Source organism: Poecilia formosa, unplaced genomic scaffold, assembly GCF_000485575.1.
Source record: "Poecilia formosa unplaced genomic scaffold, Poecilia_formosa-5.1.2 Scaffold29, whole genome shotgun sequence".
Lineage (NCBI taxonomy): Eukaryota > Metazoa > Chordata > Actinopteri > Cyprinodontiformes > Poeciliidae > Poecilia > Poecilia formosa.
This window is the reverse complement of record NW_006799968.1, coordinates 3608030-3623436: the sequence shown is the minus strand read 5'-3', so window position 1 is coordinate 3623436 and position 15407 is coordinate 3608030. Positions and strand designations below refer to the sequence as shown.

At 36.9% G+C, this 15407-nt stretch overlaps 1 protein-coding gene across 2 annotated transcripts in view; it reads left to right on the top strand.

The window, feature by feature from the left end:
- The first annotated feature begins 812 nt into the window (after window positions 1-812).
- The window catches only part of mctp2b (multiple C2 domains, transmembrane 2b), a 47046-nt gene continuing 32451 nt past the window's right edge, over window positions 813-15407 (top strand). For both annotated transcript variants that reach the window (XM_007549094.2, XM_007549092.2), the window contains exons 1-2: window positions 813-1010; window positions 14292-14825. In XM_007549094.2, coding sequence (XP_007549156.1) covers window positions 14301-14825 — 525 coding nt within the window. In that variant the 5' untranslated portion in view covers window positions 813-1010; window positions 14292-14300. The remainder of the gene's footprint in view (window positions 1011-14291; window positions 14826-15407) is intronic.

Genomic DNA, 15407 nt, shown 5'->3' with positions numbered 1-15407 from the left:
AGAGGATAGCTTCTCTGTTTAGCTATCCTGTGTTAAACTTTCATTGGGCTAGTTAAAGCCCAGTCAAACCCCAGGCATAAATCCATGGATAACATATGGAAAGACTTGAAACTTTCTGTTCACAGATGCTCTATCTCAAAACTGATTGAGTTTGAAGTATTTAGAGAAGATGAATAGACCAACTTTTCAGTCTGTAGATGCACAAAACTGAGTGAGACAGAAGTGACTTACAGCCACTGTAAAACTGTTCCACAAAGTATTGACAATCGCTGACTAATATACCATTTTTCATATGTTTTGTTTGAAAATAAAACTAATAACAATAATAATAAATTGAACATCACATATCTCTTCCACCTCAAAATGATGCATTGCTTTTTCGTGGTTTGTCACATAAATCCCAACAAATTACATCAAAGGTTAAAAGGTTAAATGCATGATAATGCTTTTCAAGGCACCATATTGACTTTAAAATCAAACTGAAACTGTTTTTTTATTTTTTATGACTGAGTTGAATTACTCTTGGAGCTGATTTGTCATACTGTACAGGTAAGCTAATTGTGAGAATGAAATTCTTTACTATCACTATGAACAACAAAGGTTAGTCGGAGTTTACCAGAAGTCATTGATTTTATTTTGAAAAGATAAAACGCCTGAGAAAGTCCGACCGTAGTCGGAATGTTGGGAGAATTATATATTGATTAAAACTCTTTTTTTTTAATTAGATAAGTCGCATAAATACACACAAATAATTCCTAAATATTACTTTTGCCGTGAGTGCTCACCAGGAAGTGCTTTTACTTTTTCAGAAGCTCGCGCGCAGTATTGCTGAGTCGCGTACTTGACTCCTGTTGCTCCGGGGCAGAGAGGAGGAAGTCCCTGCGTCAGACACTCAGCCTACCGCCGATGTTCTGACCTGTAGCTGTTCGTCCTGACAGAGAAACGATGCTCGCCAGTCGCTATGTGAGCCAGGAACTGCTGTCGGAGGCTTTACGGAGCTGCGTTACGAGGTAAACTATTAAAATATTAGGACTTTTCTCCATACTTCCTCTTGAGTAGAAAGTTACCTGTGAGGGTCGTCGAGGTGAGGCTGGCCAGGTGAGCACTTTCCTTCTTTTCCTGAAATGCCTCGCCTAGAGGGCGGCTGACTCATAAAAGATGAAAGCATTTCTCCGTGAGAGTATTCTTCTTTTTTTTCTTTTTATATATGTATACCAAAATAGCTAAGCCTTGCTACATAGTTTCTAGCAGGCTGTATGTATTTTTTTCTCTTCTCAAATCACTAATATACATTATATATTGCTTCGCTTTTATTACTGTTGCCCTCCTGAGACTTCACTGAGACTTGACTGATCTACAATTTAGCATTTTGTATGACAAGGTCGATGCTTTTTAGTTAAAACCATTAAGCATATAAGAAGTAGTGTGCAAACTAGAATATATAAATATTTAATATAAACAGCACTCACACACACTCCTGTTTGAGACAAAGAGTGTGTTTGCATATAAGACGCCGTGGCTCCGTAGTTTGGGTGTAATTATTTAGTTGCTCAGGCTTTGCTGTGAACATGTCTTGCCTCATATCAGTGTGAAGGAACCACAGACTTTGAAACTGTTTCAGGAAATCGTTTCATCTCTTGCTCTGACAACACCGAGCACTAACGCAGTTTCTCAACCCCACCGGCCGAGAAACAAACAGATGCAAGGTTTTACATTTTGCATGACAGCTTTGTTAACATCAGGGGGTCAAATTACAGTTAAGAAATTCAGATCCATTGCCCCTAATTCAATATGTCTAAGATTTAGAGAATGTAGTGAACAGAAGCTTTGGTGTTTAGCAAGGGATTAACCCAGTACTCATCCTGGGACGCTGCTGTGCATTCTTTTGTGGTCTGTGGCCTTTTTTTCCCCCCTCTTTTTATTTTTTTTATTTTTATCCAATAACAGTGACCTGATTTGGGAATGAGAGCAGTACATGCTCAAGCGTTGTTGCAGATACATGTGTCTGCATGCTCCATGGTTAGTAATAACAAAATGCTCAGGATTGCTTTGCCAGATTGCCTTGCCAGAGTAGAAAAGCACAACTTGAACATCAGTAGGATTATTGTCATCGCATTGATTCCATTGCCAAAGCCGCCTCACGTGGAAATCTCCTGATGAAAGAAAAACACAACCATAGCTGACGGCTTTTAGATCTGTGTATTCCAAATAAAGTTTCCCAAAGTTGACCAAAAGATAATATTAATGTTGGGGCACACTGACAAATCAACTCTCATTTCTTTATAGGGACAGTGTTATGTTTTCCAGGCACATTGTCCCACTTTATACTTTGTAGCACAATCATCACCTTCAGTTGTCATAAAAATCCTATCTATATCCAATTTGACTTTGCAATGTAATGCCTTAAAATTGGGCCTCTGTCTCTTTAAAAACTCCCACTCTTTCTGAAACTCCGCCTTCAGGAAGTCATCACAACATGGCTCCTCTATTAACACTTTAGCAACTTTTTTTTTTTAAATCCAGCATTTCACTCATAAGTAGCTCATATGATGAGCTCAGCCGAATGCGCAGTTCCGCCAGTGTTTGCTAATAGCTGCTGGCTAGTCTGAAGGAGCTGAGTGAGGGAGTTCTGGGGGAGAGCTGCTCTGTGAGGCAGACGTTTTGGGAACTCCAGCTTGAAGGAGGAGCTATGTCCTTGAAGGCGGGATGAGGTCCATCCAGACTTTTTGCACAGCTGAATGGTTGCCGTGGGAGATTAAACTATTTCACAAACATGCATGAAAAAAATCAAGGCGACACTCCAGGTATGTTTTTGATGAAGGAATAACATAACATTATGTAAAGCTCAAAAACATAAAAGTTACGTAACACTGCATGTTTAATTTTGGGAGGTTGGTAATCAACCAATACTTACATGTGAAAACAATTGTTTTCCACTTCTGCAAAGGTCTGAAAATGAGCTGCTAAGGTAAAATAGCATATTTGTCTGGATGAAATTTTACATGTGGAGCATTGAGAAAGTATCGATCAGTAGCATCATTATGCCACTGCCGTGTTTCACCTTCTGAATAGTGTGTTCTCTATGTTGCTTGTGGTAAAACTGCAAATTGGACTTTTTATGTTAATCTTTGAACGTTGGATCTCTGCTGCTCTTGCTTTATTAACGTTCTTGTTGCCTAGCAAACAGCTGAACTCCACCAGTAACAGATGTGACTTTTGGCACAGATGTTTTCATCGCATTTTATTTAGTATTGGCACAGTAGAAATGACTGAATACAAATGCATGCTAGAATTTTTAGATTTTTCTTTAAAAAAATAAATAGGGAAACTTGTATCCTTCCATTGTTTCATTTAATTGTTTCATTCTTCCATTCATTCCAACATTGTCATGCTGTATTAAGTGTTGATCAATCACATAAAGTCCCAATAAAATGATCAGACATTTTCTTTTTAATTTTAAACGTTCATTTTCTCACTTTTGATGTGAATAGTTTTGAAATTTTCAACATTTAGGACCAAACCTGTTCTTTGTCTGAGCTTGTTGTTTCATCACTCTGTAATATTCTAAACTTTCACGTCTCTTTATTTATCATGACCATATTGACTCGTCCTTGCTTTTTGTTGTTGCTGTTTTTCTTTTCTGAATCCTCGTTTTTTTTTTATAAGAGAATCTGATAAGAGCTGAGATTTCCAGGGCCAGGCTGACCTCCTTGACCTTTCTGACTGCAGCCTTCACATGCAAACGAGAACATTTTTCTTTCAATGCGTCTAACTCTCTGATTATTGCAGCTGCAGGTCTCAACATGTGTTTGCTGCAAGTCACACCAATTCAAAACCCTGCAGAAATACCACAGACCTCATTTGTAAAGGGGGAAATGTGTAGCAAATTTCCACCATAATGGCAGTTTGTTCGTTCTTCATTGTAAAGACATAAATAAATATAACATAACAGTGGCAAAGTAAAAAGAAGTAATGACTTGTAATCTGGATTAGATTTAATCTGTTTCTCAGCTATTACTAATCAAAGGCAGCTCTAAAAAAGTGACTTTTTAGTCTTGATTTAAACGAACTCGATATTTAAGCAGTTTTACAGTTTTCTGGAAGTTTGTTCCAGATTAGAGGAGCATAGAATCTGAATGCTGCTTCACCATGTTTGGTTCCAGTTCTGGGTTTGGTGAGTAGACTTTAACCAGAAGACCTGAGAGGTCTGGAAGGTTGATACGACAACAGATCTTTAATGTGTTGTGTTTCTAAGCCATTCAGTGAATCAGAAGTATTTGAAAATCTCTGAGCTACAGGGAACCAGGAGAAGGACCTGTGAAGACACTGTTGCAGTAATCAATGCTGTGAAAGATAAATGTTCCACTGAACATTTGATAAGGGCAGTCATCAGTACTGTAGTGAGCACAGAAAAGAAAAAAATTAATTGTTTCAGTCTCTCTCTCTCTTTGTAACTTGCTAAAACTCAAACACACTCAGTCATGGTTCAGCCAACCATGATAGCACAATAGTTTGAAATTAACAGAAGGAAATACATTTTGTTTTGCCCAATAAGTTAAAATTAGAATATATGCAAGTCATATGATTTCATCTGTTATTGGTTAGTGCCAAACAAAGATTCAAAACACTATGTCCGTATTTTGAAAAATAATTTCTTCTCCATAAAATCTGAATGCTCCCGTTTCTGTCCTTGACAACACCATGTGAGATCAAGGAGAAAAAATGCAAATACTGTAAACATTACATGTTGTTTCATCCCTGATTAATGCATCTGTTGTTTCAGCTGTAGTGGGACCGGTGCTGGTTTCGCAGAACTCGTATCATTTGTCACATCTGGAGTATTTGAATATCCTTGTAGCCTTCGCCACTACGAGAACAGCAGCAGGTTTATCTGTGTTTCAGGGGCAAACAGGAACAGTTATTTATCTGCACCGGACTGTTACTAAACATGTTTGGAGCAACACTCGATCTCCACAATGCTTCAATCTGTGCCTTACGGCTGTGGTGGTGGTTAGCGACCGAGCTGATGGCATCATCAGGATGGCCAGATTTAATCATTGACCTTTATGGTCTCTGTCTAAAGACAGCAGGTGACTGTGTTTGTGTAAGGTGGGAGGGACAGGCTAGAAATGATCGCAGGAACGATCAGCTACTAATCGGCGGCGCTTAGATACCGTCAAATGTTTGTACGTCGAGGATGTTTACCTTTGATTCCTACACATGCTGATTGGTTGTGGTTTTAGTCCGACATAAAAAACAAAAACCTTTGTCTGGTTTATTTTATAGGCAGTAAAACACAATGAAGTGAAAGGAGTGCCTGCTGTCTGCAGTCCTCCATTGTACATCCTGATAGTGCGTCTTCACAGGGTAATTAAACGGACGTCATCCAACCATGAATCCATTGCTTCTAGGTCAGCTAACATGCTTTCTGTGGCTTATTGTTGGCCATCTTAAATGTGAATTTAAGTCAGATTAGGATCAAGACTTCTTTGCAGTTATGTCACTCCATAAGGAGCATACTTTGATGTTTGCTTGGTGGTTACTCCATGTCTTTTTGCAGCTATTTTTGCTGCAAAGGCTGACCTCAAATGCATCCATCATACACCTTTTCTCACAAAGTAAGTCCGTCAAAATACTGAAAACACTGGCCTCTCTTTTCTGTTCACAAATCAGAACACATGTGAGATTCAAAAATCAAACTGGCATCGCAGAGCAACAGGAGGCATGAAGTGGTGTTATAAGTGTTAGATGAAGGTTAAATATATCTGCAACACATTTTGGTTTTGTTCTATTTTTAAAGAGTAAAAGAGACTGAATGAACTGTTCCTGGCTCAAGCTCACATTGGCAGGTTGACTTGAGCAAAAGCACTGCTGGTAGAAATGTGTGTCAGCCGACTCCTCCCGTGGTTTTATATCAAAAGGGGGTTTAAGCATGTTTTATTCTAAAATATGGGCTCAGTCTGATTCAAACATTTCTAAACATCCAAAACTTTTCAAGTAACTATGTATATTTTTTATAATGTATCCACACTTAAATCTCCCGTAAGGTTTTTTTTTTAAAGCATTATTAGAACATAATAAAAAAATATGTTTATTTTAGAAATAAAATATGAATCTTTATGTACTGCTAACCAAATAATAAAAAGTCATATATTTTTATTTTGGCATGATCTAATCATGAGATTTCATAACTCCAATACTGAAAGATGATTTTTGTGTTTGGTTTCTGCTGTACTTGTTGCTCACACAGAAATTCTGAAGCTTTCTGATGTAGACATTTTGATTAGGAATATTTAGAAAATTGAGAGTACTGCTGTTTAATTCACAAGCCACATTGTTATCACAATATATTAATATCCCAATATTATGGAGTCATTTTCTTGTTCTCTTTTTTCACCGACTCTGGCACTGAACAAAGAAACAAAACCAATCTGTAAACACAAGTAAATGATCGCTTTATCATAGATCCAGAAATACGATTTAAGAAGAAATCTGCAAATGAAAATATTAGAGGATATAAAAATTGTTAAAAATCTGAATATTTCTTTAGAGAGAAAGCTTATGTATTTTTGGCATAATACCTCAAGAAGTTTCAAAAAGAAACCAATATTTGATGAATATTTTATTAAGAGGAAGTAAAAAGAGCATTACAAGAAAATGGACAAACCAACCTTAGACCACTTAATGGATATAACATTCAACATGTATAAAATGGGAAAAATAACCGCCTCTCTCAATCACAATTTTGTCTTTGGTGGCAGATTTGAAACCTTAAACGGTCAGATTTTATTTTCAGAGACCAAACTTGATGAAACCACCCTGATAATTCACTCTCCTGTAATAGATACACATTATAATTACTTAATATCGTGCTTTTGGTTGGTGTATTTGGTTTGTTTTTTACATTTCTAGATTTCAGTTTTTTCTTCTTTTACATTTTATTTTTTACTCCCACAGTCAAAATCTTTCTCGGGGAAGTGGAGTTGTATCTTTGTTTAATTTATCACAAGGTAATGATTTACTTATCCTCCTGTTGAAGTTGGCTTTGTGAGGTTGAAGTCAAATGTAATGTAAAATTTGCTTCTTTGGGAATCAATAAAGATAAAATAATAAAAATGTTGAAAATCTGTAGATAAAAACAGAAGTGACAGGACAACAGCACTTGGTGTGCACAAGGAGAGGTTTATGTACAGAAGGTGGTGCAAGATGACGTTATTCACTTATATTGATGTTGAATGTTTTTGCTTTGAACCTGGAAGGTTTAGTTAGTAGGTCGTAACTGGATACATTAGTGCTGCAAATATAGTTTTAAATCAGTTTTACATATGTACCAAAAAACTACAGAACCTACTCAACCTTACAGGTATTTTGTAGATACCAGCAGGTTACAGACTGAAAGGTGTTTATTTCTGTAAATTCCATACTGTCAGACTTAATGATTGCTATCTTTCCAACATTGTTGCACTTTCGAAACCAAAGTGTTTGAAGGTTTGAAGGTGTTGGAGCAGCGCCTATTGTTGTTTAGTCAGCAGGATATACTGCTTTATTTTAGAGTATGAGGAAACTGAAGACTTAAATATGTTTGGCAGAAAGATATTTTCTTAAATATCCCTCCCTGCACCAGGCCTTGTTTTCTTTTTTTTAACTACTCTATGATTGCACTTAGCTAGAGATGTACTAACAATTATCTTATCGATTAATTGTTAACTTATTCTGATGATAATCGAAAAAAATGGCACGTTTTGCAGATTTTGCACTTAAGCCTTTTTTTTATACAATATTAGAAAGTACATTAATATAAACAAATGATGCAATTCTTTTAGTGCACATATGATTATTTATAGCATAAGAAGCATCTGCAGTTAAAACAACATCATCATGTAAAAAACTCAGCCCTTTCTGCTCCACTTAGCATCACTGTAGGACTGATGTTTTGATAATTTTTTTATTTATCTGATTGGTAATTGGATAGCAAAATGTGCCTTGTAGATTTTTATTTTTATATTTTACAGAATTTGAACCAGGTGAAGCTAAAATTACGCCACTTGTGGAGTTTTGGGTAGAACATATTAACAGATGGGGTTTTTTTTATCTTTAGTGCAAAGTGTAAATTTTTATTGTACAATTTTGGCTCAATTTCCACAAAATTAGTTGACGATTATTTCACCTACCAATTCATCATGATTAACTCGATTAATCGTTTCAGTCCTGCTCTCGGCCCTGTGATGGAAGATCAGTTCATGTTTTTGAGCTTTGTGTGGGTCTTGTCTTTCTTTTATTTTCTGTTTTCGATGTGAGCGTTAACCCCACAACAGCGAGTGAATAACCTAAAAAAGTGTCTGCATATTGGCTGGCCAATTGATTATCGGTTGAATTTCTAAAGAAATAGACAGTCACTGTGATGTTATGATGCAGATGGTAGTCTTCGATAGGTTGAACTGTTGCTGAGACACCATGACGTGTTGTAACTTAGAATCAGCCAGTGTTAATTTCTACCGGATTATGTATGCTGCAGATGAGCGCTTTCCCAATTTTTCTCAAATAAAGATTGAAGAAGAGTTGTTAAAACTCTCCTTTTTGAAATCGCTAAAAGCGATGGAAGAAATAGGAATAGTTTGGATTGTTATGTGATAAAATTTAATTTTGTGAAAACCTTTTATTTGCCATGCCAAGCAGAAAATATGCCTCTTTATTTGGAGCAATTGTTGGACTCATGTTGCAACAAACATGCGTCACATAGAGTAAAAATAATCATTAAATCCTGCTGCATCTGTAAGTCTCCATCTGTCTGTTGGTAGTTGTGTTTTACGAGTTTTCTATTGATAAGGGGCCACATTTTTCCAGACAGTGGTCTCAACAGAAAGTAATACCTGCTGTGTGAGCTGTCAGGATTCATGTTTGTCACGTTCCTTGACCCACCTTCACACCCAGCTACAGACTGATGACTTTGCAGTTCATTGGCTGCCTTATGAGATAATACATAGTGCTGTAAAAGACTGATGCGGGCTGGGCCGATGGTTGCACTCTGTGACGTTTGGTCACACCAAGTGGACGGACACAGAGAGATCTGAGCTCTTAAAGCTGACTCCTCTAGGCAGGCTTTACCTGTTTTGGTCCCTTTGATTTCCTTTTGAAAAACAGGAAGTTTGTTGTGTGTAGCCTTTGAATTGCACTACCTGGAGCTGTGACTGACATGAAAGAATGAGGTTGAACTTAAGTCTCACTGTTTACTACAAGATACTCAGACATTCACAAGCTAGGCAAAAGAATGCAAAGCACTTTATCAAATGCTTCCTTTTCATTTCTTTTAGTTTCACTTTTTAAGGCCTTACAAGTTCAATTAGGCAACTTTCCTAAGGCTTTAAATCAGCAAGCACTGAGATGCGAGACGCAGTCTGTATGCACACACTGTAAGGGCAGCATGAAGACCCTCAGCTACAGTGGAATATAATAACAAACATCTGGACATCTTCACATCTGTTTGAGAAAACATCGGAGATCAGAATTACAGAAAAGGTAAAAACACGTTATTATCTAATGCTAACTTTTAATATATGTCTTAGTGATGCAAAAACATGTAGGAATGAAAACTTGCGACAAAAATTAAAACGCAACATGTAATTGTGCATTGTAGTACAAATTAATGTGAAGCAGGGCTGAAGCGATTAATCGTGATGAATCGATCATTGAAATAATCGTCAATTAAATTAGTAATCAATTGTTAAATGGAGTGTAAAGACTCAAAACAGGTAATTTGCTGAAAACCCCCCCAACATATTCAGAGCTGTAGCTAAGCAAAAACTGTACAAAGTTTGTGTACAATTTGCATTTAAGATAAAAACGTCTGTGTCTGTAAATATGTTCTGCCACTTCTAATTCTCCAAAGGGATCCTAGACAATAAAAAAATATTTTCTTATTTAAAACAGGAATGTAATTACTTGTTTATTTACATCTTTTAATGTATTTCTAATATTGTATTAAAAAAATGCTTACTAGATTAAATGAAAAATGTATAGTGTGCCAATTTTTTATCCGACTAATGGTCAGAATAATCAATAGAATAATCAATTTACTAAAATAATTATTAGTTGCATATATAATGTAAAGTCTTTTAGCCCTGTAAGATATAGTTTGTAGAAATGAATCAAACACATATTTATGTACTTTCACAACTGTCAGTAGAAATTGTACAGAACTCTAAAAGTCAGTAAAATTGAGAATCACCAGTTAGTATATCTGGTTTTATTGCTTTGTTGTTTATTTCTCATATGAAAAATTGTATCATTGTAAAGCGACATCATTGATGACATTAGAAATTTACCACTGATCAAGTTTTAGCAAAGTTTTACATAGTGAGTTTTAAAATTACTCAAGTTTCAAACAGTTTAAAATCCCTTAATAAAAACTTTGTTGCAGTGTGAAATCACAGAGCAACAGTGGTGAAATTTAGCCTTTTCAGAAGCTTAAATGCATTTTGACCGTCTCTGTTATAAACTACTCCGTCTGGAGCAGAATAGCAAGAGGAGATTATCTTCTCCCAGCAGAGGCCTGATGGCCTCCAGACCTCAGCTGGTTTGTTCTCAACATTTTGCTCATGATCGTGAGGCTCTCTGACCACTTTGACCTCATCTGTGACTCGCTGCTGCCGATGTTTGCTGCAGTAAACTCTGATCTCCTTAGCCTGCTGCTGTTTTTCTGTCTAGTTGTGCATTTTATTCCAGAGATTTTCAGCTTCTGGTTGCTATCTTATACTTTACTTTAATACATTTTTTAATCCAATTTATGTGGTTTTGTTTAGAAGCCGCATTGCTTACTGAGGAACGGTGTCATTCATATAGCAGAAAACAAGGCCACAACTATACTGACCTATTTATTTTGCAGAATTGCTTCTGCTTGAAATATAAGCGATTAGATCATAGATTATAATTTTTCTTTTTTCACTATGATGAAACACCCTTTCTTACTGAAGGTTATCATACTGTGGGAATCTCACAGTGACATGCGCTCAGCTGACTGATGCACCAGAAGATAGTCGGGAGGGAAGAAGTAGAAACCTCTCTGGCATCGCCATCGGGTTGTTGCTCTGGAGCTTCAGGACAAGTGACAGTTTTTAGTTTCCTGACTGAGGACTGAGGCCGGTGGTAATATTTGGGATTTTTTAAGCTGTTTACAAGAAGCAAATATATAAAAACAATTTCTTATAGGTTTTAGAGTTTGCCTCTTAACTTTTGGGTATTTAATCTCAGAGAGGAGATGGATTTAATACGTCTTGGGTGGAATGCAGACCTTAATTGAGGCTGAAGATCTTCTTGTAGATTGCAGAGTTTTTCCTTTCCTTCCTCTCTCTCGGCTCTTCGGCTTCTGTTTGGTAAAAAGCAAAGTGAACAGAGTAAATCCTGCTCCTTACCCTTGTGCATCGCATTACACTGACTAATGTAATGTAGTTCATGGATGTTTATGGAGTTGGAACAGTATTTACTGGATTTCTAAATACACTTATTAGATGCATAAACGCTGCTGTGTGTTTTGTAAGACAAAGGGAGTCGATTCTGGGCAATACGCACAAATCCATGAATCGATCGCTGCGTTTTGAAATGAGCTGAGTCAGAGGGAGGCATCATGTTGTTTAGTTTTCAACCTTCTTCCTTGTAAATAAAACCAGATTTTGCAGATCATAATCACACGCCAGGCTCGCTTCCTGCTGCTTTCCTCACATCCTGACCCAGGAAACAGAAACTCAGACATACAGTCTAGTGATTGTGCTAAATATTAACTTCTTCTTTTTTCTTTTTTTTTTTGGCTTTAGCATGTTTTATTGATGCGTTGGTGGACTGCAGTGTAAACCAAACAAAAAAAACCCCCCTGAAAAACAAGAGACATGCCAGAGGACGGGAGAAGTCTTTTATTTGAACAAGAATTAAATTCCTCTTTCAGCAAATCACTCAAACAATTGTTCATAAATGAATAAAATATTTAATTTATGCAGACGTCTGCTCTGGAATGAGGATGCAGATATTTGCTTCAGACCACTAATAGTTTGTTGAATCTTTTTCTTTCCTTCCTTCTTCCTCATTTTCCACTCCTTTGTTTTTGTTTCCTGCCAATCAACATTGTGAAAGTTGATGCAGAATGAAAGCTGTCGGCACAGCAATCTTATCTGATTCCTGAACAATATGTTGTGCTTTTTGTAAAATCTCACTGTTGTCTGAGGCAAGAGTTGATCTTCTAGTTTAGTTAGAACATCAGATGTCTGTCACTAACGTCTTAATTAAAAGAAAGCGATTTAAAAACAGTAGCAGCAAAAAGGTTTGATCGGTGCCTACATTACATTTCCAACATACTTTAATGATCTGCAAGGCAAATGAAAGGGATTCATGTTGGCTGTAAACTAAATGCTTTATGAGAAAATAATCAGCAACTAATTATTAATCTGTGATGGATTCAATGCAAAGGATTTCATCTTAAGTTGAGAAAGCAAACTGCTGATTTATTCTTTAACTCACATCATGTTGCACATTTACTCTGATCAGACGTTTTTGAAAGGCTTTCTTTGTGAAATGGTCCTTTATCCTGCAGGTGATACTGCTCAGGCTGTTGAACCCTGTCCAAGGTTTATGACCCTGCAGCTGGAGCACTGGCTTAGTTAGATGGCTGTCAGTAAAAACCTGTTTAAAGGGAAGGACTATGATGCTGACTGAGAACTCACTTTTGAAGGCTTATGAAAGGAATGCATTCTTGGAGTGTTCTCAGTATTATAGTACATTATTTCAGAGCTTAAATTGGACTTCTGCTTTTAGCTAGAAAGGTGCTGGCTAGTGTTTTGGAACCATGAGAAAACTTTAACAATAGGGGTGTATAAAACAAACAAAGCATCAGTTCCTATTTTGGTCTTGATATCGTGATGGAAACACAAAGTGGTTAAAATGCCAACACTGTGATTGTTAAATATATTTTTCATATTTATTTTCTCTGATTTCAGAAAAATAGTTTAAATATTTTTGAATGATAATAAACTAATCGGTTTTATTTCCTGAGATTATTAATGAATAATTTGATGAATAAATTAAATTAAACATTTTTATTAACCCCTAACATAAACTGTCCGTCGTCTCTGTCATGTCAATCAGTCAAACACATTTGACTGTCACATTTAAAATCCATACTGCAGAGTCTTTATTTTTAAAGGCCTTATTACCATATTGGTAATAAATGTTTATGCACACTGCTCTCTTACATGCAGCGAGGAAATGGTTTTGGGCAGTACAAATCTTTGTTACCACCTTCAAAAGAACCTTAGATGCATTTTGACTCTGAATTCTTGAAACATGAATTTCCCCAGGCTGAATTTTCTTTCCTTTTCTACGTGACCCTTCCCATTCTGGGGTCTGAAACTTTTTGTATTTTTCTATCTCAGCTGAAAGTGGAATTCTTTTCTTCTCTTGAAATATTTCCACAGGACTTTGTCAACATATTTGAATGTATTTTCTGTCAAACACCTTGATATTCAGCAATAGTTTGCTGCATTTAAATCTTGATTGAAATTAAAAATACAAAAGAGGACATAATTATAAATAAGAGGCCAAGGATTAGGTTGATTCTAGAAGTCCCACCTCATGAGCAGAGATGCTTTCAGGCAGATATCTTCCTTCTTCTGTTAGAGATGTGAATATTTCAGTGTCTTTAGGGTCCCGATTCGATTCAAAGACGATTTTTGAGTCGGAAACCATTTTTTTTCTATTGATGGTCCAGAGATTCTGTGTAATTTATGTGATTGATAGAAGGAAAAAATAGATTTGTGCATACAATAATCTAACCAAAGTTACCAGGATGAAGTCGGCCAGATGCCTGGAGTTTTTAAAAATAAAAAATACCAAAGAATTACTCCAAATACATACAGTGAAAGAGGCGGCCTCCTACGATGGCAGAAGAAGCGTAAAGCAAGATAAAGCACACTTGCAAATATTAGCATAGAAGACAAACATTAACGCATTTTAAAATTAATTTCTGAGCGTTTCAAATCAATTCAGAATTCTCAAGACTTGGATCTGTGCTTTTCTACAGAATCTGTTTTCTATCTTCCATGTGGTTTTGTTTCCTTAAATGGAATCACAAAAATCACCCAAGTTCCTGCAGTGGAAACTTACCTTCTGTTGTCTGTTTGTGTGGCAGCTGTTTCTGTTGCAGCTCCGATCTCTGTTCAAGTGTGAAATGGCTTGAGGATCACGTTGAAAGTCGTTTTGGCTGTTGGCTTAAACCTAATGCTCCTCCGTGTTTCTGTTTCTCACTCCAGCTGTTATTGATGCCCACACCTCTGCCCACGATGGAATCCAAGAAGCGGAGCAAGCTGGACATTTTCCGGAAGAAAGTCCTGCCTCGTCTGCGCCGGGGCAAGACGAGTCCCACCAAGCATGTCCTCCAACCCAACCACATCATGGACAACCGGATGAGCACGTCCGTCCCGGACATAAGGGACATGAGGCAGGAGTACGAGCGCGTCGCCTCCAGCACGCAGCCCCACCTCTACAACTCTCAGAACCACAACAGCATCTCGTCACAGCTGGACAGGCGTGCGGGTGGGAGTGGCCTGCAGGTGCCCAGTGCAGCCAACAAGAGCGTCTACAGGCGGAGCATGCCTGCAGACACCACAGACTGGGATTTCTCCCAGGAGGCAGTGAATGGTTTCTCTGGAGAAGAGACGATCTCGATGGAGACGCAGCAGAGAGCCGTTTCAGGCATGGAGCCCGAGGAGCTGGCCCTGCCAGAGATAATGACTGTTTACTCACCAGACGGGCCTGCAGAGGACTCTTCACCAGACAACACACAGGTATGCTAACTGCTCTTTAATTAAAACACACTGATACGAATCAGCTCTTCAGAGATAAGTGGAGTTTGTGTACTGAGTGATAATGGTTTAAACTTCTTTTGTTTTCAGAAAGCAGCAAATTAAAAACTGCTAGCTTGTTCATTTAAAAGTAGACTAATAATAAATATATGAAAAAACTAAATATTAAATATCCTATACAGACCAGGGCTGTCATGGTAACAAGTTTTGTTGGACAACAAAGTGTCCCAGAAGTTACTGCAATAATATTGTTTTGTTAGTAACATAACGATATAATAATTCAATAACACATGATCAGAGATCAATAAACTTTATATTCTAATTAACATTTTAAATATCCAGAATAAATAAACAAAATAGAAACAATAAATAAAGTGAATGATGAAGTTTCATGTTTTTATAGAAACAGAGAAAGCGTAAATCATGCAAGTGGAAGTTATTGAATTAGTTTTAATTTATTATGCGATGAATTGATGTACTGCTTATTGTGACAGGCCTAAAATAAACTGCATTTAAATTACAAACAACGACGAATTAAATCTGAAACATATTTGAAGACAAGCT